Source organism: Saccostrea cucullata, unplaced genomic scaffold, assembly GCF_032062105.1.
Source record: "Saccostrea cucullata isolate Sc308-1 unplaced genomic scaffold, CSIRO_AGI_Scuc_v1 ctg213, whole genome shotgun sequence".
Classification (NCBI taxonomy): Eukaryota; Metazoa; Mollusca; class Bivalvia; order Ostreida; family Ostreidae; genus Saccostrea; species Saccostrea cuccullata.
Window position 1 is genome coordinate 344,215 of NW_026930424.1, and position 22,051 is coordinate 366,265.

The 22,051-nt window shown below is 30.7% G+C and overlaps 1 protein-coding gene across 1 annotated transcript; it reads left to right on the plus strand.

The window, feature by feature from the left end:
• Positions 1 to 11,481: 11,481 nt before the first annotated feature.
• Positions 11,482 to 21,845, plus strand: LOC134228517 (uncharacterized). The gene is made up of 7 exons (XM_062710174.1): positions 11,482 to 11,565; positions 13,386 to 13,496; positions 16,196 to 16,276; positions 16,650 to 16,694; positions 16,843 to 16,917; positions 19,398 to 19,610; positions 21,428 to 21,845. Exons 1-7 carry the CDS (start codon positions 11,544 to 11,546, stop codon positions 21,619 to 21,621), a joined length of 741 nt encoding a protein of 246 aa, XP_062566158.1. The 5' UTR covers positions 11,482 to 11,543; the 3' UTR covers positions 21,622 to 21,845.
• Positions 21,846 to 22,051: the final 206 nt, after the last annotated feature.

Sequence of the window (22,051 nt, forward strand, 5' to 3'; positions counted from 1 at the left end):
TCAAATCCTTTTAAAAGAACCATTTCTTTTACTGAAAATACATAACCAAACAACCAATTAAATTCCTTTTAATTTGATACACTGATTTTAATACTCAACTATTTTATAAAAATTGAATTTTAATAAATTTTGATAAATTTAATATAAAGCGTCGAATATGTCGATATTTGCTTGTTTCATTTAGGACGTTCGATCCTGATATTTTGAGCGTATTTCGCGCAGGTCCTTCATTCATGAAATTAAGCATAATTTTTAGCTTCTAACAATAAAACTGAATTCTACAATGCAAATTAAACTATATTCAATGAAAAAACCGCGATTAAATTCCATTCAAGTAGAATTAAGCTAGGGACTATATTTTGTGGCGGGTTTTTTTAGACGAAAATGATCAGTTTTTTCCATTTGAACTATAACAGTACTGTTAATTTTGGATGCCTATTTTTTCCATGTTGGTTGCACAAAAAGCTGTTTTTGCAGTGAAATGTTTTATGCTGGTTCTGAAATATGTATTAAATGATTACTATCAACAAAGTGTGACAAATATAGTAAATATATTCTGAAAATCCGGAAAAAATATGATCCAATTTTAACGTAAAATTCACAATTTTTTTAGTAATATCTGAAAATGTACATCATATACCCCCACTTTTGATGTTCTTTTCTAAATATTCAAGATAACTTTGACCTATTTGCTTAAAATCAGAAAAAGTTTAAGACTTTAAAATAATTTTCTTAACATTTTATTAGTAGAGAAAGGTCAAATAATTGATTACGCGAAGCAATTTGAAACTATTTCTTAGTCACAATTTTGAAGTGTCTTTTTTTAAACAGACTTAGAGTTCATTTTGTTTTATGCTTGAATTGGATAAAAATATTGGAGGGAAAACGTCGAAGATGTAATTTTTAATTAAGACACAAATTTCAGTGTAGAAAGGTCATATGGAATGTACTGTAGCGCTAAAAGAAGCATATTGATCCCCATTTTTTGATTTGAATTTTAATTAAGCTATGTATGTAGAAACTAAAAATATATACACTTGGCAAAAAAAGTTTAAGACTTTAAATATCAGGATTGAACGTTGTTAAACGTCGATGTTGCACTGCATTTGTTACGCTTAATGATATAAATTTGTCATTAAGCGGCAACTTAGCATTTATTTTAGTGGTTATTGATGTCAGCTATTAATGCAATAATTTATGGCATTAAGCGTTGCAATTGCAACGCTTAATGCTATTTGTATCATTAATCGGTGTTTTATCATAAGAGGTCGCTACAATGCAGTATATAGAATTTTTAGTATGAAATATACGCATCAACGGTAAATGTTTTAACACATTTAAACTTCTTTCTTGTTTTTAAATAATGACACACATAGATATCATTTTCGGTAACTGTGCATTTGTCTCATTTGACAACCATCTGACGCTTGTTAAATGTTTCTAGATCTGTAGGTTTGGGTGATGGCGCTAGTTATACATTATGCTCTTCATGTAAAATAATTCCTTTAAATTTGCACAATGTTTTACATGTAGTTTCCGATGATTATGTGTAACGGCAAGCGGAATCTTTTTTGTGCCCCTTGTCTAGTAGAACAGAAATCTTAGAAAACTTAGCCTTTTTAATAGTTCCGTCTATTTTACGACCCTCCTTAATTATAAAGATATCTCAAAAGGGTAGTTCTGATCCGCTCTTTCCCACAGTAAATTTAATAAACAGGTGTAGATTAATAAGACAAATATGAAATTCATGAAAATCCTCACTTGATTGATTAATATACAAATTATGCTTTATTAATATATTTTATTGTTTATTGGTAACGATTCTCTTAAAACTCTATGTCCCAATCACTATCAATTCTATTCTTTATTACCGGTGTAAGGCCCGAAAATTCCGTTAGCATCGAAAACAAGTGGTTTGACTTGCTTAGATAGCCGAGCAGTCAAACGTGTGCAGCTAGGAAACGGATTTTGAAGATCTGACGCTCAACGCCATGATGAGGCGGAAGTGGGTTGGTTGGTAAGTAGCTTGGTAGCTTTGTAGGTATGTAAGAATTTATGTTGATTGATAGATTGATTCATATATATGAATTTATATTGAAACATAACATGAGAAAAAGAACATTTAAAAAAAAAATTGTTTATGACAAATATCGTAAAATGAAAATAAGAAAAAAAACCTCACTTTTTCGCAGCTTATCCCTCTTTTGCTTTCTTGTTTTCAGAAAGGTTTCTTTCCGTTTTAAGTTCGATTTACATTTCTGTAAGATTTTGTTATATTCCATATCTGTAAAATCCTGTCCATCCTCATCATATGCAGAAAAATCGCTCACAAGACTTTTATATGCTTTTTTATTTGAAGATATAATTTCTTTTAGTTCGATGATGTCAGCGCTGTACTCCTCCATTTCAACCAAAAAGTATTATTGACAACGGTTGATCCTATACAAATATTGAAAAAGAGACATTACATGTTGCATTGTAATATTTTCATAGACATGAATTTACTGTGCAGTGCTGCAACTCTTTAGTTATTTGTTTTATTCACAGTTGTACATCGTGCCTTGCTTAAGTTATGATAATATCTAACATGTGTTACTACAGAACAATATAAAGACATTTTGTCTTTTCCAATTTTTGAAATCAAAGAAAAGAAATTGATAAATTCATTTTTTTTTCTGCTTCTCTTGTTAAATACCTACAAAAGAATATGATTATTTTAATTGCGTTATGCTACTCTAGCGATTTAAACAATTTATGTTTCTCTACCTAATTTTGAATTTTTGAAAAAAAAATGTCCTATGGGATAAAATAGAAACTGGGGATTTTAACTTTTCTGAGACAACTGATCCCCCTTTGGCTTTTCCAGGGATCCTTAAGTTTGTTTAATCACTTCTTTACAGATTTGTTTCACTTAAGTATTACTTATAGATTGATCACTGAACATTACATGTATCTTGATGTTTTTGGGTATGTGACGAACCCTGATTATTCGTGCATTTTGACAACAAAAGAATTCGTGAAGTTTAAAAAAAAAGGGGGGGGCAGGGGAAGGGGGTGGTGGAAGTAACATGAATTTGATTTCAAAGATAGGTATGTATAGATTGTAGCCCTAAATTCGAGTTTTTCTAGTTATATTACCAGGAATATCATAGTCCGCTAGATAATATTGATATCACACGTATTTGGATCTAGATTTTTTTCTTTCCTTTAAGCAAAATTATACAGTGTATTTATTTAATTATATAATTTTGATTCTCATGTTCTTCTATTTTGTCTTGGGGGGGGGGGGGGGTGGTCAGGCGTAAGACATGCGTTTTAATCCTTTAATCTTAAATAATATTTTACCATCTGAATTACTATACAGGAAAACTTAATCTTATTGCTGGAACCTTACATGTACATGTGAAAGTAGATTTTTCATGAACTGTACTTTTCTAAATACAATTTTTTAACTTCAATTTTTATCATAGAAACAAACGTGTTTTATATATTAGTTAATATATAATTCAGCATATCATTTATCTTGCTAAGAGATTCCAGGTTGACGTTAAACAGTCTATTTCAGAAAATTTGTGTCTCCCCCTTAGGAAAAAAAACAAACCTATGCACAGTTTGGGAGGAAAGGGGTTAATCCCCCATCTGAATTTGTAGATTAATTAAATGTATATATGTTTATTGAAGCAAAAAAAAAAAGGCCAAGATGGATATCAATTTCTGATTGCTTATTGTTTATTATCTATAGAAAATTTTTATATATAATATTTATTACACTGTAATGATGATTTTATGAGTTTGAACAACCCAGATGTCATAACTTGTTCATTTTACATGCTGAATACTGTCATTTAGTAAAAAGTATTTTTTTTTAAAAAAGAATCGTCCAAGATGCGAACCAAGAACCTCTCACTTGTCTAATTAAGCCTTTATCTAGCAATTCTTATAGATGTCATAAGAAGAAAAAGTCAACCGACAACTTGTTTTATTATATGATTGAATAATTTCCATCTCTCTGATTGGCTGAGATCCAACTATGTTAGAAAAATACTACGTTGTATTGACTTGCACGTGACGTTACAGGTAAATACAAGGATTTATTTCCTCTACATTGATCTAAAAATAGATCGGGAAATTCCAAATTGATACAAATTGTTTTGGAAAGCTATTTAAGCGACTATAACTTTTTTTCATGTGAACAAAACATAAGCGAATATATATTTTCGGGTGAGGGTGGTAAGAGGGGATGCAGGGACCCCCTCCAACACTTTTACTGAACAACAATTTTTTACGTTTTACGAACAACAATTGTCAGTTTTCCCTGATAATACTCCTTCCTTTCAAATCTATCCTATAAAAAAGACTGACATTTTTTTCATGGTAACTAAAATTGATAAAAAAAAAAACATTTCAAATTCATACGACTTGTAAGGTTTATTTACATTTTAATTCTGCTTCTCTCTTGTCTTGTCCTTGGCAAGGACTTAATTAAATGCAAACAAGTAATGAGCTGTATCATTTTATCAGTGAATCATATAATAAAACGATTATTGCTGTTTTTTGAGGTCAATACAATGATTTAGCCATCTTCGAAGTACAATATTCACCTCGCCCTTCGGGCTCGGTGAATATTGTACTCCTCAGATGGCTAAATCATTGTATTGACCTCAAAAAACAGCAATAATTGTATATTATTGGTAATAAGTCTTCTTAATGCCCTTTTGCTTAATATATATTCCTTTGAATATGGCCTACAATTGTATCATATTTTTCAAAAGTTCTTATGGAGCACAACATCTGATCAATTTATGGCACTTTGTCCAAATATTAACTCATTTTCTCTGCAGTATTTCTTTAAAAGCTTAAAAAATGTGAGGTTTTTATGATACATGCATAAGTTTTTATTTTTTTTAAATATGTGAAATTCGTTTTGTCCAAATATTTTAGACTGTTATCCATATAAGATGAAAATTCCTAGATAAAAAAGGCACATATAAACTGCAAAATCTATCGGAGTAAAAGAAAGCCTTTTTCGTTACGTCAAACATTTACACTTTTAGCATTTCTTAATAATAAAAGTGATGCTTTATTCACATAATTAAACATGAGGAACTTAAGAAATCATAGAAAAGACACTTTATGTTCTTTTTTTTCCTTTTCTTGAATAAAAAGGAAAGAAACTAGAGCAAAGCTCGTTGCTTAGCAACTAGTAAGTCTTCCGTCCTGTTTGATCGGAAGTAACTCTAATTTTAAGAAAAAGAAGAATGTCGTCTCTTTTGATATAAATCTTCCAAATTTTCGTTAATAATTGCAAAAGTGAGCAATTTTTGCTACTGCCTGTTCCATCAGAAGTGACGTCGAAGGACGGAAAATTAGGTTTTCTGTTTCCAGTGACAAATATTTCCTCAAAACGAGTCAAGCACGGCAAAAAATATGTATTTTCTGACTACTTCCAGTTTGGTCGGTATTGACGTCATAAGACATAGTTTGATGATCTCAATAGATTCTACTATAGATTTGAAACAACTTTGCTTAATTCATGCATAGAAATTTTCAATAATTTTTGAGATATATGTAGAAAAAGAAACTTTCGGCCCCTCTAAGTCCCTTAATTTAGGGGTAAGCCCCTTTACCGAGATATAATTTTAAAAATCTTGTAAGTCTGCACAAATTTTGTTCTATACAATTTAACAAAATATTTTTAGTTAAGAAGATAAAAAGCGAGAAATGTGTAAATTTTCGCTCTTTTGACCTTCTAATTTTTTACCTTTATATAGCGCTATTTTGAATAGATAAATCAAAAAACAAAACAGATATGCACAACTTCTATCCATCTATTATCTAAAATCAGTAGAATTTATGTTCCAGCTTTTGCCGTCTCCGAGCCTTTGTCTTGAAACGAAAGCCTATAAATTTTCAATTAAAGGGAAATCACTCAAAAGCGGAAGTGAATTTTTGAAATGTCAGACAGTATTCAGAGAGAATTTAATAACGTCTATATACTCCTAAAATTTGAGCGAAATCTATTGAAAAATGAGTGAGATATGAGGCTTCAAAGTTGGAGTCAAGGAAGTAGAAGAAAAAAAAAAAGAATGATAATTTTTACCAACAGAATCAGTAGGAGGTTTTCGGCTGGGAACGGAAGACCTTAACAAGAATAAGATTAGAGATAAAGAGATCGATCAAGTTTGTAAGTTACTTGTTGCAACATTTAATTCCGAGCTCATAGTGTTTTATCGTAAATACTTAAGATAAATCATAGACCTACTTATAAACTATGAATTTCAACGTTACCGTTTAAATCATAAGAAGCATAAGTTTGATAAGTGACAAGTACCTTAAGGGTAACTGGGTTGAAAAATAATCAAGGTAAAAATATCAAAGGCTATCTGGACCTTCAAGTGTATTCATAATTTAACTTTTTATTGTTATTCTAGAATTTACAACCCCTCCCCTGCAAGTATTTCCTAAGAAATAACATTATGTTTTCCTTATAACAATGCTTCCATATTATCACAATGCATCCCAATATAGATGGTTTTGAAAAAAAAAGTTTAACTCCTGATTGAAAAATATGATCCACAAATACGTTGTAAGTACGGCGAAATGACCTAATTAGGAAATATAACTTATCATCGTGACGCCGGTACATGTTTGTTGCCTGACTTGTTATAGAGTATACTCGAGGCATTTCTTTTTTTTTATTTCAAATCTTACTAGTCAATGTAGCCTCGATCAATTCACCAGGCTCTCGACGAATGCAGCCGGTCGAAAGGGGATGATTACTACTCCTAGTCACCCGATTTCAAAGGGTTCCTGTTTGATGCCTTCTTCTGAGATTGGTATTAACTTAGTTAAAAACGACCAATGTTCGTTAACTTCGTAATTAATTTTTATTTTTTTAAGTCAATCAATATCCGTTCTTTTTATACTTTACATGCTTACCATAATTATAGTATTTGAGAGGGAAACATAGAAAAACAGATCTACCATGCAACAATAGGAAAAAAAATTGAATTTCATTTTGATCAAAATGGGTAGCAAAAACCATATCTACTTAATATACAAAATGCACATGTTGCTACATGCTTCTACAGATTGAGACGGCACACAGTAAATTGACGTATATAAGTATAAATCACTTAAGGAGAGACAGGAAACATATCACATGACTCAAAAGACAGATTACGTTATAGTCGCTGCTGATGTAAATTTAAAACTTTGTTTACAACAACAGGTCTTGTGAAATTCTATTCCAAAAATGTTTTGTTTAAACATTGATAATAAACAAATTAAGAGTTTTTAAAAATCTCGCCAAATCCACATATCCGTTTCTTTTTACCCTGCAGTCTATAACGTCAGTGACGCATTTTTGAATTCCCAATGCAGCGACATCATGCACACATTATATATAATTAGCTACACTCGTCATGATCAGTTTCATTTCATAATGAACAATTTAAATTCAATGCATCGTGGTAAATTTCTGTAGCTGATATGTTCAATTAATATTATTTCGTGCTTGATAACAGAGATGCTCTGTATTTAGATAATTTTGCGTGTCTATGTTTTCGTTTGAGGTCACATTTGATTCCCTGCACTCGGATAATGTAGATGTGAAGCGTTTGTTCCATGCTTACATCTGATGCAACGATGCCCTGTGCGATATTGAGGTAGGCTTCACCCACCCTGCGATATTTATACAGCTAATTATAACGATGAAAGACTAACATTAAATCGTAAATTTAGCAATATCTATTGGCAGATTTTTTTTTTCAAATTAAGGTTTTGTCTTTGCACCTGCCATAAAAAAAGCAAAATTGATCCATTCTCAAGACAATATGAAATTAAAACAAATGCTTTTAGATACTATAAACACAATGAATGCCCTGCATTATTTGTGTATATAGTGTTATCTAACATATTTTTCTTTTGTGCGCATTGTGGACTCCGTAATGGACCCGTAAACATCAGGTATCGATACTTCATACAAACATTATTAAGGACGATTTTTGTGAGGCGAAATCTTTTTTAAGGCAAGAAACCCAATGACAGGATCGTTTAAAAATGTTAAGTACATAATAAATCAAAGATACGAAAAAATACATTGATCGGTTTTTTTTCAGCTCAAGGCCCTGATCCTTTGTAATAGGTTAAACACAAAAAATATCGAAAACTTTTGACATTTTCAGACAAAACAACATAGTTTTGGATAAAGTTGTATAGAATATTTTTAGTCTCTCAAAGGAGTTGAAAAACTGATTGAGGCAATCTTTATACAGCTGACTTTCAAATGCACGTATACAAATGTTAGCAATGTTTAACTGGAATTTAAATTAATAATAAAATCGTTTCCATCTCCTTAAAATCATAAAGAAGACTCTCTGTAGAGTTAAAATATGCCCCGAATACTTTACTACGCAGTTAGTGAAGTTTTCATTTGATAATCTCGTATTTAGATAAAGATTGATAAGGAATCTCTAACTATCGTTTGCTATTTTTTAAAAAAAAAAACCACTCAACAAACATAATACAAAATATCACGATTACCCATTCGATTTTCATAATATTTGTTAAAATTTTAAATGCGAAACTTATTTTATCAATTAATTTTAAGATGAAATATTATAAAATGCATAAACTATTACCTTTTATCATTTGACGGGGAATCCACCAGTTTATAAAAATAAGGACATATAAAGTGTATACAAACTGATAACCTGAAACTGATAACTTGACGTCGATAACAAAGTCCAACAAAATCACATTTTAAGTGCTCCAATGTTAGATTACGCACCAAGTGGTAAGTAATTTATGCATCTTTTATAAATGTATGAAATTTTACAATCTAGAAAATATACGAATATGGGGTATAGTAAAGTATACAACCATAGCTCTGTAATGGAACATGTATTAGCATAGAAGATGGATATGGAAATAACGAACAGTATTCAATCTAAACGTCCATTAAACAACATACAAAATTAAGAGCAGAGCAAACACAGACCTCCGAAACATCAGGTGGGATCAGGTGCCATGGAGGAGTGAGCATGACATCCAGAGGGAGGCTAACTTTACTTTTTATCTCAACAACTGCTAACACGATTTGGGCATATTAGTATCCCAGTCCTTGTGTCACATAAATTTCTTCTTCAGACTCCTTTCACATTTCAATCATTAACTGTAATATCTTTCAAACTGTAATTGGTAGCATCCTGTATTTCAAAATTGAAATGGATGATTTGTTGTTTTTATTTTGTTTTACATCACATTACAAATGTTCCATTACATTTGAATAGACGTTCATTTTTTACTTTGAATATGCAGCCAAAATTGGATCAAAGCATTGTATTCTTTCAAAACAATTGACATATTTTTAACTAGGATTATCCTTTAGATGAACAATCAATTTAATCAACGATACCACATAGATATGTAATCTGGTTTCGAAACTTTCCGTCCGAAAAATAACTAAAATGTGGAGTGCTTTAAATTTTTGAATGCAATCGTTCTTGGATTTCAAAAGTTTTATTGGTATACGACACACGTTTGTAGGTAGCTCGTATAAGATACAAGGTTTGATAAATAATTTCTGAACAAAGTCAATCTTCGTTAAATGTTCTTTCATGAAATTTTAAATACGCACAATTTCATGGATAACAATATCTGTTTTGCTGTTTGATGTTTTACAATATTCGATCTAATAGAAATAAATTTATTTCATCTTAAAATGTACATGCCTTGTAACCATGGAGCACACTTAACGGCAATGTAATGTCAAAACATAGCGTCAAAAATTTCTCAGAAATACCATTCCTTTACATCTCACACAGTAAAGTCAAATATTCCTTCACTATTAACCTTTCACAAAAATCTCTTTTCTATCACTCGACATTATTAATGTCCCTAACAATCGATATCGTTGTATAAGTTCCTTTGTCAATGTTTTAAATTTATATACCTGATTAATTAAGTGCTGTCACAAGATCAGCACAACCTATGTTCCAGTTCTTCAAGATGATTTATAAGACATTTTTTGAGTATTGTTTCGTATAATTATAAAATATTCATATTTAAATATTTACCTGTGCTGTGATCTGATTTGTACAGTTTTAAAATCGATTTAAGTTTAAAATAAATCATGATATTTTAAAAAGTCATTTATACAAATTATTTGAGTTTATTTATTAGATATTTCTATCAAGTTTGGATAACATGTAACGTTATATAAAAACAATCATCATAATTATATACTTGGTTAGATTGTTTAATACTCAGGAGAGAGAAGATTTTCAAAAAAATGTGCATTTTAAGTATATACTTAATAAATCCAATCCCTAACACCAGAACCCCTGACACTTGGGCCCTGAAATTCACAATTTTGTAAGAAGCAGCTTTATTCAGTGTAACAATGCATGTGATTTATTTATTAAATACCCAGGAGCAGAGATGAGGATTTTCAAATAAATAATGTATTATCAATATATAACTAATATAGCACCGCCATAGCACTTGAACCCCTGACCCTGGATCCATGAATTTTACAAGTTTGGTAGAGGACTTAATGATAGTTAGAATCATGAAAACAGTCTCACTGTTTTGTGTCCAGGAGTAAGAAGATAATTAAAGATTACATTAATTTAAGTGGTTTTAGCAAAACCACACAGACCCCCCCCCCCCCGCCCAGGGGACCATAAAATTTACAATTTCTTGTTCCATAATAGATTACCCATAACTCAGCTATGGTTATATACTTAATACCAAAGTTGGTTGAAATTGGATGAGCGGTGGCAGAGAAGAATCTGAAAATGTTCAAATGTTTGTATCACGAGGAACGACGCACGACAACAGACGAAAACGGATAGCAAGAGGTCCCTAAGTTTACCCAAGTGACCTAAAATATGACAAAAGCCCACAAAACTTTCCAAACAACCTCTGTATAAATGAAAAAAAAAATCGATAACATGAAAAGTTTAGGTATGTTGCCAGGGTACAAGAATTCAGAATACTTAATGTTACGTGACATGGTCAGAGATATTACATGTATGTACGAGGATTTTTCAGATAGAATTACAAATGATTCCTTACTCAGGGACAAATTGAAGTTAAACACTGTTTTATCATTCTCATTAGTCCAAATTCAATGTTTCTTAAAGGTTTTTATGCTGACTGTGATCGAAAAAATTCTAAAACTCTTCATTTCACACTGTAAATTGTAGGTAATTCCATTATAGTTGCTGGGGGTATTTCTGTCCTGGGTCCCATGTCATACATGTAAATGAACATCTTTATCCTTACATTGCACAATGTATACAATTTACTATTACACATACACCTTTTGTATCTGATGAAATATACGACGATAAAACACAATATTTAGGGGTTTTCCCCTTTTTGAAAAATAAAATGGTGATGAATTGATTAACATTGAAACTCCAGTTTTCAGTTGGTACATGCGTTTGCTCACGAGAATGGAAACTTCTTCAACTACTACATAAAGTGCATCATTCTATTTTATATTCTTCTTTGTATGCATAGGGAGCAAATGTATGAAGATCCAAAGTATGTCAGGTAAGTCTTATATTGTTATGGCTTGAAAAAAGGGGACGGGGCATTTAAACGGGAAAAGTTTACTGTGACGTCACACAAAACTATGACTTTTATGTATTACTCATAATACCTGAAAATGAAATAATTTGCAACTTTTAATTGCATTAGCATAATAGACAACAGTTTAACTTAGCAATGCATTAAAAAGTAGCTAGGTAAATCCCATGTAGCTGGTTATAAATAAACCTCTGATGGCGATGAACTTGTAAACATGACGTCATATTGGTAAAAATGACGTATTTCGTGTGCTGTGAGAGGCAGATTGAGACTGTTTTAACAATGAAAAATGCGATTTATTATTAAACGGAATATTATTTACATGTTTTAAATAGTCGATTAATACCAATGTATATCCCTTGTTATGTGCGATAATTAATCAACTATCAAGACAATGTATTTTATTAATTATGTCGTATTTTTATTTACAGGCTATGTCTATTTTACATCGAGCATACACTGCATAGATCTGAACCATTTTTTTGAATATAGATAAAGGATATTTTTATTAACTTGAAAAGTGTTACTGCTTTCTTTAAAACGAAGGCGTGATTTTATAAACTTGTACACAAAATATTTGGTAAAAGTCAAACATATTTTGATATTGGCCTATTTACTTAAAAAATTAACTATTAAATAGCGAATTCTATTCGAAGCAGCAGCACTTTTCAGAAACTACAAAGAATGCAGAAACAATTAATACCTTGAATTTTAATTTCAACTAGGGTCTGCTCTTGCGATAATGAAATTTGTTAATTACCTACATTCAGTACAATAACTATGCATTCATCACGTGACTGTCCATCGATGGGACTTAACTAAATACAGTACAGATTGGGTTAAACTATGCTTTTTACATAAGTATTAAAGTTCTGTGATAATAAAACAGCTTAATTAAAATAAATTCAGTTAAAAAAAACCCCCTTTTTTGCAGGTCTATTTTCCGTTGATTTCTCATAGAAAGCCTTAACAGTGATGGGCGCCGCCAGTAAGCCCCACCCCTTGTATATTGCAGTACAGTAATTGAATTGCGGAATCGATCATTGTTGTTTGGGCGGCGATTGATACATCAATACAGTAATACTATGGAGATCATTGATACATTTTCAAATTTCAACAGTTAATTTGACGTAGATTTATAATTATTTCCTTGATATGTCAGCCCTCGGAATTTCGATCCCGAAAAAAATTAAGTTATTCAAAACGATGTCAAAATCAAAAAGAAATAAGAACAATTACAGCACTTTGCCGGGTCTTATAATTTGCGTGGCTGATGGGTGTTTCCTATATGCACATGATTTGAATAGATGAAAATGCAAAATCATTATAGAATACTGTATGTATCATGCGTCATTAATATGGTACTTTTTCTAAGTTTTTTTTCAGAAAAGCATCAAAAATGACAAATTTTTGTGGTTATTTTCCCGTTGAAACTTCAGTTTTTGAATATAACGTGTAAAATGTTTTGAAAAATTACATATATGAAAATGTTTGTATGCGATACATGTGCTGTATCTTTTCTTAAAGAAAATTCCACTGAAAATTGATGTCTTCCTGGACATTTTAAGAAAATAAGGGAAAATTATTAGTTTATCCTGTTACATTTTCCATTCAGGAGGTCTTATCAGAAAAGCAATTTCTAGGTTTTTATTGCATGGAATTTTAATGGTTCTGAAACATTGAATTTCAATTACTTACATCAATTCCATTATATTTTAGAACACAGGGCCACATTTGAATGACAACTGCACCTTTTTCTTTCATCTGTAATTAAAATTTTACAGGTAAAACACCATCTAGTTTGGAGGATATATGGTGCCGCTCTTTGATTGGATTTCTAATTTTTCTTCTCATCTACTTAATAATTCTATGCCTAATGCAACATTGTTCTAATGGTACGTTGAAAATTTGCATTTGTAACATATATTTCGCAACCTGGTCGATATTACTGCACAATTGTATACACTGGTTATTGCTATTATATATTTTTTATGATGGTCGGCAGGGAATGCTTACTCCTGCATGGCACCTGATCCCACCTCTGATGTTTGGGAGGTCCGTGTTTGCTTTGCTCTTATTTTGTATTGTTTTATGGACTTTGAGAATGTTCGTTATCTCAATGCAACTCATCAAATATTTATTGGTTTCAGAATTGTTGATGATTCAAGTACCTAAAAAGAAACTATAATCTAAATTTTGTTGAATGAAAATATGTTTAATACCTTTCTTCAATTTTAAGGGTTTTTTAATTTTCAACACTTTTCAAGTGGAGTCTAGATTAAAGTTTTGATATTAAAAATGGTCTTCGTCCCATTGCATCTCTTCCTTTTCAGATCCTTTTGATTAAAGTGTTGTGTTAATGATATTGTAAAGTTCTAAGAAAATAATTTCCATCTTTTTTTAATCCATTATAATCGATATGTTAAACCACCTGTATAATTGTCAAAACCAGCATAGGAATCTTAACACATTCAAATAAAGAAAATGAGATGGTGTAGTAAAAATTATTTGTAATTAAAATAAGTTTTTAATATTTTATGAATGTTTGTTATATAGAAATTATTAATGTTGTCCACGAGCTTTATGGGACAACCCTCATGCGTGTCTTATAAAAACATTTATCGAACAAAATTTAAAAGAATAAAAACTGTCTTTTCTCCTCAACAAACAGAAACATTAGAGGTTGTGTTTGCAAAACACTGATGTCCCCGTATAGCAGCGTATTGCTATTGTTGAATACTAATTAAACTCCAAGGTTAGGATCAAGAGGTCAAATTTGTTCGTATCAAAAGGAAGTTTTTCTCACAAAAATGCACCTGTGAATATAAAAGCATTAGTACAAACAGTTCAAAACTAATTATAAAGGTTAAAGCTACAGTGTATTTAAGTGGGTCAAACTCTATGTATGGTTAACTTCAAAAGATTAAAAGTTGTTGGTATCCCCAAAAAGGTTTTTACGTAAGGAATATACTGTACTATTGAAATATGAAAACCTTAGTACTAATGCTTCAAAAGTCAAGGTTAGTGTTTTTTTTAATGTGAGATAAACTCTAAGGTCAATGTCAAATATATACCTAATGAAAGGTCATATAACATTGAATACATGTGTGACATATGAAAGCCCTATCATTAATTTATTTAAAAGTTAAGACTACATTGTATAATTAGAGAGGTTGAGATCTTAAACTTGTACGCGTACGTGTACTTGTATGTATTTTGACGTACACGTACACGTTTTTTTTTTCTGTTGAGATTTTTATGACGTGTAACATGTACGTGTACATTGCGATCGTGTCTCTTTTTCAACTACTTCGAAGATTTTTTGTCGTCAGTTAGTAAACAAAACTTGATAAAAATAAGTGCTCGTAAAAGTAAACATCCTATATAATGTATAACAATCACATTTTCACACTTCAATTGGCTAATTTTTATTATTAAAGCTACACGTTTTCACCTACGTGTAGATTCCATTCTACACGTTTTACGAACGTGTAGCAATCTTGTCGTCACTAAAATTGATGACGTAATACACACAGAAATTAGGTTTTTCCCCTTCTAGACGTACCCGTACACGTACACATTTGAAATCTCAACCTCTCTAATCTGGAAATTACTGGTAAGGGGGTCAACTTTAAGCTCGCGTGAGCATCCTTTCACTCCTCCTCTCACATTTAACTTCAAATAATATATGTGGATTGTTAATGGAATTTCTTGAATTTTACAAAATTTACAAGTTTACAAGACATTGCAAAGTAATAACGAACACTTAAGAATACTGTTGAATCATCAAAATTTGTGTTAGCCAATTTTTGTGGAATTCTTTAGTTTTTCCGTTTGAGGGGGTGAGCTAATTTCGTGCATTTTCTGATATCTTGAAAGGGGAGATAGCTTTCAACCCTAAAGTAGTAGAATTTGGAGGATGTAATCATTGAAATTCCATGAATATTGAACCACTATGAAATGTAATTACTCTACAGTACTCAATTGTTTATTAAAAACTAAACACAAGCAACGAATTATCAACATAGCAACACAGCATTGACCGTTTACTTAGTTATACTTTCTTTGGGTATTTATATTCCAAAGTGTTTCTCTATTCATATTGTGAAATTTGTTACATGGTTTTATGCATTTCAAGCTATTAAGCAGAAAATTATGAACATTCCTTCAGAGAGAGAGAGAGAGAGAGAGAGAGAGAGAGAGGTATACATTCCAAGTTCTTTTGTGAATTTTCTATCAGTCATGTTATATGTACTTTTTCCTCTCCCCACAGTATAACTTGTGCATATGTATATTTAATCCATTAAATATAGCGTTTATTTCATCTGGTTGACTTGAGCTTAAAAATCACAAAAAATCGATTTCACAAAAACTTTACTGTATTCTTGGCATCATCATCACCGAAAATGTAAATAATTTGTATGAACACTATGAACTGGAAGATGACGAATAATATCTGACTAATTCAGATTTGATTGAAAACAGAAAGTTAATCTAGTAATAAGCTTAACGTTTGCGAAGCATACCTAAAACATTTAGAACTATAATTACTGTGTGTATATATGTTTTCATCGAAAGTAAAATTGGTTTTCAGGAAGTAAAAACGAAAACCCAGAATCTCAAGAAAAAACAGAAACTTGTGGTTGTTACTGTAGTCCATGCTGCTCAAGAACAGGTACGTTTTATATGATTGTACTGTATTTTTGAACATCCTTAAAATTCTGAGATTTTCAAAGTCATCATATTTAGTATTAAAACATTTTAGGTTTGTAAAATTGACTTCACTTACTTGAAAATAAATTATTTTGCAAAGACATCATTAAATGACATACTGATAAAGGGGAATGTAAACTTTTTTGACTTTTAAACTGTCCATCTGCTGTAAAATTAATAGAGATAAAGAGTAGATTTATTTGATTAATTATACGCATAATAAGTTATTGTTTTTGTCAAGATGATGTTTAAAAAAAATTACAAAAATCCAAAATTAAATATCTGTGTTTTAGAACAAATACAAAGTGTGAGCATTAATGATCAAGACATTTCAGAAATTAGAATTGTTCCTTCCTCTTCATGCTGTGTATGTTGGAAATGTGAGTTTTCTTTAGGACTTCATTTTGAAAAAAATATATTGCTTAGTTTAGTTGGAAAACGTTTTTACAAAATTAATTTCTCACACATCAAATTCGTTAATAATATGGAAAACAAGCATTTATTCACCTTTCATTTTTGAAATTTTAGGTAGAAAAAGGAAAAAAATTGAGGAGGATGAAAATTGCAGCAAGATTTCTTCAAAACCATCTACCTCAAAAAAAGGTGAGTTAAATGGACGTATTAAAAGCTAAAAATAACGACCAATAATAAATCGTTAAAAAACGTATTAGAATATGAATGAGTTTAGAGCTCATAAAATATAGAAACTGTAAATTCGAGAGGTGGTTATAGGTACAAAGGAGAAATAAGCAACACCTATCGACTGGCCACAATCACCTTGAGGTTTGTCATTTAATCAGATCGATGGAATGTTACCTAGTCAATTGTTAATCAACTCAGCAAAAACATAACCAAATTAAAGGCTATATTTGCAATGGAAAAATCTTTATAACGTCAGGGAATTTTACGGAATTTAGATTTTAAAGGATATTCTTGAAATTCCAGTAATATATATTTATCAGTTAATCACATGTAAGCATGGATTGAATGGATTGTGTACAGAACAATTTTTTAGAGTAAGCTGTTAGACAAAAGCATTATCTATATACAATTGCCAATGCTAATTCATTTTGATAAAATGACTAATGAGTGGAACTTCTCATTTTTAAAATTTCCGTTTATTGTAATGATCCCATTTATAGTTATTGTTTTATCGAAGGATTTAGAAAAACCGCCTTCACCCTCCCTTTTCAGAAAAAAAAACAAAAGACTTAAATATATTGTACTTTGCCACTAATGTGACTTTATTTAAAGAAAATACTTAATATTTGGTCGAGAAATCATTAATATTTAAATCATTTAATCAAGTTCAGACCCAAAGAAATAGGAAGCAAAAAGGGCAAAATGCAGTTATACAAGTATCTGTAAAAATTAAAAGTAATTGTAAATCAGCAGATATAAACATATTTTCTGCGCTTGTCCTTTTGAAACATTTGAACAATAGTTCCACATATATGAACCCGTGGGAATAAACATATATTCTACCATGTTCCAAATGAAACCAAGAACCGTAAATATACCTTATGAAAAATGAGATGAACATAAACAGTCTACGTATATAAATATCTACATTGATAATGGTGCAGCTATGTAATATATATAGCACTATGTCTTGTTACATGTATTTGTCACTTTTCTTCCAGAGTCAGTAAAACATCAAAATATTAAATGAATATGTGTGTTTATTTGTTCTAAAGTAAATAGTAAAACAACCCAAAACTAGCATGGATACATGAAAATCCACTCCCAAAGAATAAAAAAAAAACAAGGACAAGAATTCTTGCTGAATTTTTTTTTCACTGCATGTCACTTTGTTTTCTTGGACAATATTTCCGGATAACAATATAATAATTTGTTTTACTTCTGAAAATTAGTTTCTATACAAATATAAACGGGAAAAAGGTCTAACATTTCGAATGTTTTGCTGATAGGGCGTAAAAAGTCAATGTTGGACCACTGAGTGAGATGTTGGACCTGTCGATGAGATGGTGTACGACCGCTTACGCCGCAGAATGGGCAGTTTTTATTTTTAGTTTTTCATTTTTATTCCTTATTGTTCAAAATTGACGAACCTATGGTTACGTTACAAAAGAAAGTATGAAATACATACATGTGTATGTATGTAAAAAAAAAAAATAAAATGAAATGTATTACAAAACATTTATTGCCTATATTCCCGGGCAAAATGCGTTTTCGAATAATATTTAAAATTAATCTTTAAATGTGCTTTCTTAATCCTTTACTTAGTTTTAGTTTACTTAACATGTATGTTAAAATAACAGTTGTTAGGGAAAAAAAAGGATTTATATACAGATGTAGGATCCAAAAATTATGACTTCAATACAGCTCGTATGGACGTAATAGCTTTCTACCCTGATTGGATCATATTTTCTAAATCATCTCTTATATTATTGTCTTTAAAACATCCAAGAAATAGATGGTATTGGTAAATATAGTATTTATATAATGACAGTTTAGTTAGCATAAACCATTTTTGTCACACAGATATTTATAATGCATATCAATTAAGCAGAATATACATAAATCTATATTTCAAATAGATTGTGATTGGTCTTTTGAATAAGATGAAAAAAAATATCACTAGACCTGGTAATGTATTTCATTTTTTTGATCGATAGAATGGTGTTAATTGACATTTTCTACAATTGGGATAATCTAACTGATCAAGCCCCTTTCATCCTCTTCTCTTTTTCCATACATTGCTTTTGTAGCACAGTATACAAATATTTCACAATTTACACATGGTAATTTTTGCATGTGACAACCATTAATTTGAGTAATGCGAAGGACCATTTGATTTGAAGCTACTCGGTGAAAAAAGACATCACTGATTATATTTTAATAGGACAATAAAGAGTATGTAGGAGAAGAGGCACAGTGACACACCACGTGGTGGAATTTAAATAGTTAGATTTTGATTGGTCCATCTCTGCCTCTCTTAAGACATGAAACCAATAAACTTGTAATACATTGCTATACAATATTTTAGACTCATTCAGGTAGGACACATATTGATTACAATAAAAATGTTAATGTAAGCTTTATTTATTTTTTTTTTGAAGATCTGTACTGCTTTAATGGAAATCTACAGAATCAGAAAGAGGAATTCGACGATTTTGCGAGAATGTGTTTAGATGACTTTTCATTTCATTGGATACTTGAGAGAGACAATTTGGATCAGAAAATTTTGTTTATTTTCCTGACTTCTGATGTACAACAAAGAACCCGTGACTTAGTTAACAAGACTCTGGATGGTTTAGGATCGAGTATTGAAAGTGAGGATCATTTCTTTACATTATATTTTTAAAATTTTTCTTCAATATCATGAATTTTAATTCATTTAGATTCAGTCATTTAGTAAACGTGCAATGGTAATTTCGTTTTCAAAAATATCAATTACTGTTTCATGCAAAAGTTGAAACACATATTGTGATAGAAAAATATAGTGAATATGTTGATTTGATGATGTATAACTTTTTAGCTCACCTTAGCCGAAGGCTCGAGTGAGCTTTTCTGATCACATTTTGTCCGTCGTCCATCCGTCTGTCTGTCCGTCTGTAAACTTTTCACATTTTCGACTTCTTCTTAAGAACCACTGGACCAATTTTTACGAAACTTGGTACAAAGCATTTTTGGGTAAAGAAGAATCTAAATTATTTAAATAAAGGGCCAAGTCCCCTCACAAGATGAGATAATTAAGAAAAGACAAAAATAAGGTGGGGTCATTAAAACATTTTCTTCTCAAGAACCACTGGGCCAGAAAAACTGAAACTTATGTAAAAGCATCCTTGGGTTGTGTAGATACTAAATTGTTCAAATAATGACCCCCGGGGGAAGGGCGGGGCCACAATCAAAGTTTTACATAGAAATATATAGCAATAATCTTTGAAAATCTTCTTCTAAAAAAACCATTGGGTCAGAAAAACTTACGTGGAAGCATCCTGGTATAGTGTAGATTCTAAATTGTTCAAATCATGAACCCCGGGGGAAGGGCAGGGCCACAGTTGAAAATCAAAGTTTTACATAGAACTATATAGGAAAAAATCTTTGAAAATCTTCTCAAGAACCACTGGGCAAGAAAAAGTTGAAACTTATGTGCACATTGAAGGATTCTTGGGTAGTGTAAATTTCAAAATCTAAATTATTATCAATGGGGTAGGGTGGGGATGCATTATGTATTACAAGAGGGAAATACGGTAAAGAATAGAATGGTCAAAGCTTCTCATGTGAGCGATGTGGCCCATGGGCCTATTGTTTTTTTTTTAATATACATAATTACTATATACATATTCACTGCATAGTTTGCCACTATTTTTCTTCTCAACCGTTTTGATCCCGTAGCTTTACTTCACAAAAAATATAATTCTTTGCCAAAAACAACATAAAAAATAATTTTCGGTATGATTTATTCTATTTACATTTTTATTTGTTTCTCTGTGTTATTTTCTTTAATGCTAGTTGAGTTTTAAAATATATATATATATATATATGCTTTTTTTTCTAGAGCCACGGCTCTAGAATTATTTAAGCACTGTAAGTCAAACATTAAATCGTCCCTAAGTCATCTAATTAATGTTAATAAATTACTTATAATTTTCAACATGTTCAATTAACTTTTAAGTTTTAAGCATTTTACTACTCTGAAGTTGTTTTTTTTTTTTTTTGGGGGGGGGGGGGAGTTGGGTTATTTGGTCATTCGATCAAGAAAACTGACAAACAATCACGTTAAATTTACTTCAAAATAGTTTGGTAGTTCGATTGTATAGAACAGAATTTCGTCTGCTTTTCGGAACATGTGTTTTTACTTTTATAAATACGTACGACCATACCATTTGTGAACCGTATTAGCGATTTTTTTTTAAAGTATGTGCATGCATGTACTTTTTAAACCTTTTATAAATAATAATTCATTTGGAATCTAATCGCAAAGATACCGCGAATTTTTAGTGCCTCACGTATGCTCCATTACACAATAAAATCGTAAATGATGGAGAACCCTGTGACATACTTTATCAACCATACAGCGAGTTGTTAAATATATCTCTTAGAGAATGCATTTTTCTTATAATGTACAATTTTCTTTTAATTGCAGATGTAGAGGTTTTAACGATAGTGGTATCGCACAAAATAGAAGAAGGACGAGAAGAAAAAAACATAGAACGATTTAAACCGGAATACTCTGACAATTTTTTTGAAATAAATATGGTATATGACGGTAACGGATATTACGATTGCAATATTAATAAATATGCTTTAAGTAGATTCAGAGACATTTCTGAAAAATGATTATTAAAATTTCACAGAAATAAAGTAAGGATCCAAATTTTACAATGCTCCTACACATTCAAACATTTTGAGACTTGTTAATCAGTCCTTTTTTTCTGAGATATAACTTTAAAAAAAACTGGTTCATGGAAAAGAAAAGTTTAAGGTCCGGGACAGGAGGATGAGATGTCAGATAGAAAGAAAAAGACTGGGCTTGGGACACGTGACTGTGAAATATTATTAGCATGTACATATAAAGAATATTTGTCTAATTTCTTGTCGTTTTTAATCAATCAATTAACTTCAGTGATAATTTAATGGGTTAACGCCCTCAGTGTCTTTGAATATTTTCATAAAAAACAAATTGTTTGATCACATCATGAATAAAATTATAAGAAATATACCCCGTACATAAAATCCATTTTCAAACAAAATGTTCATATTTTGGTAA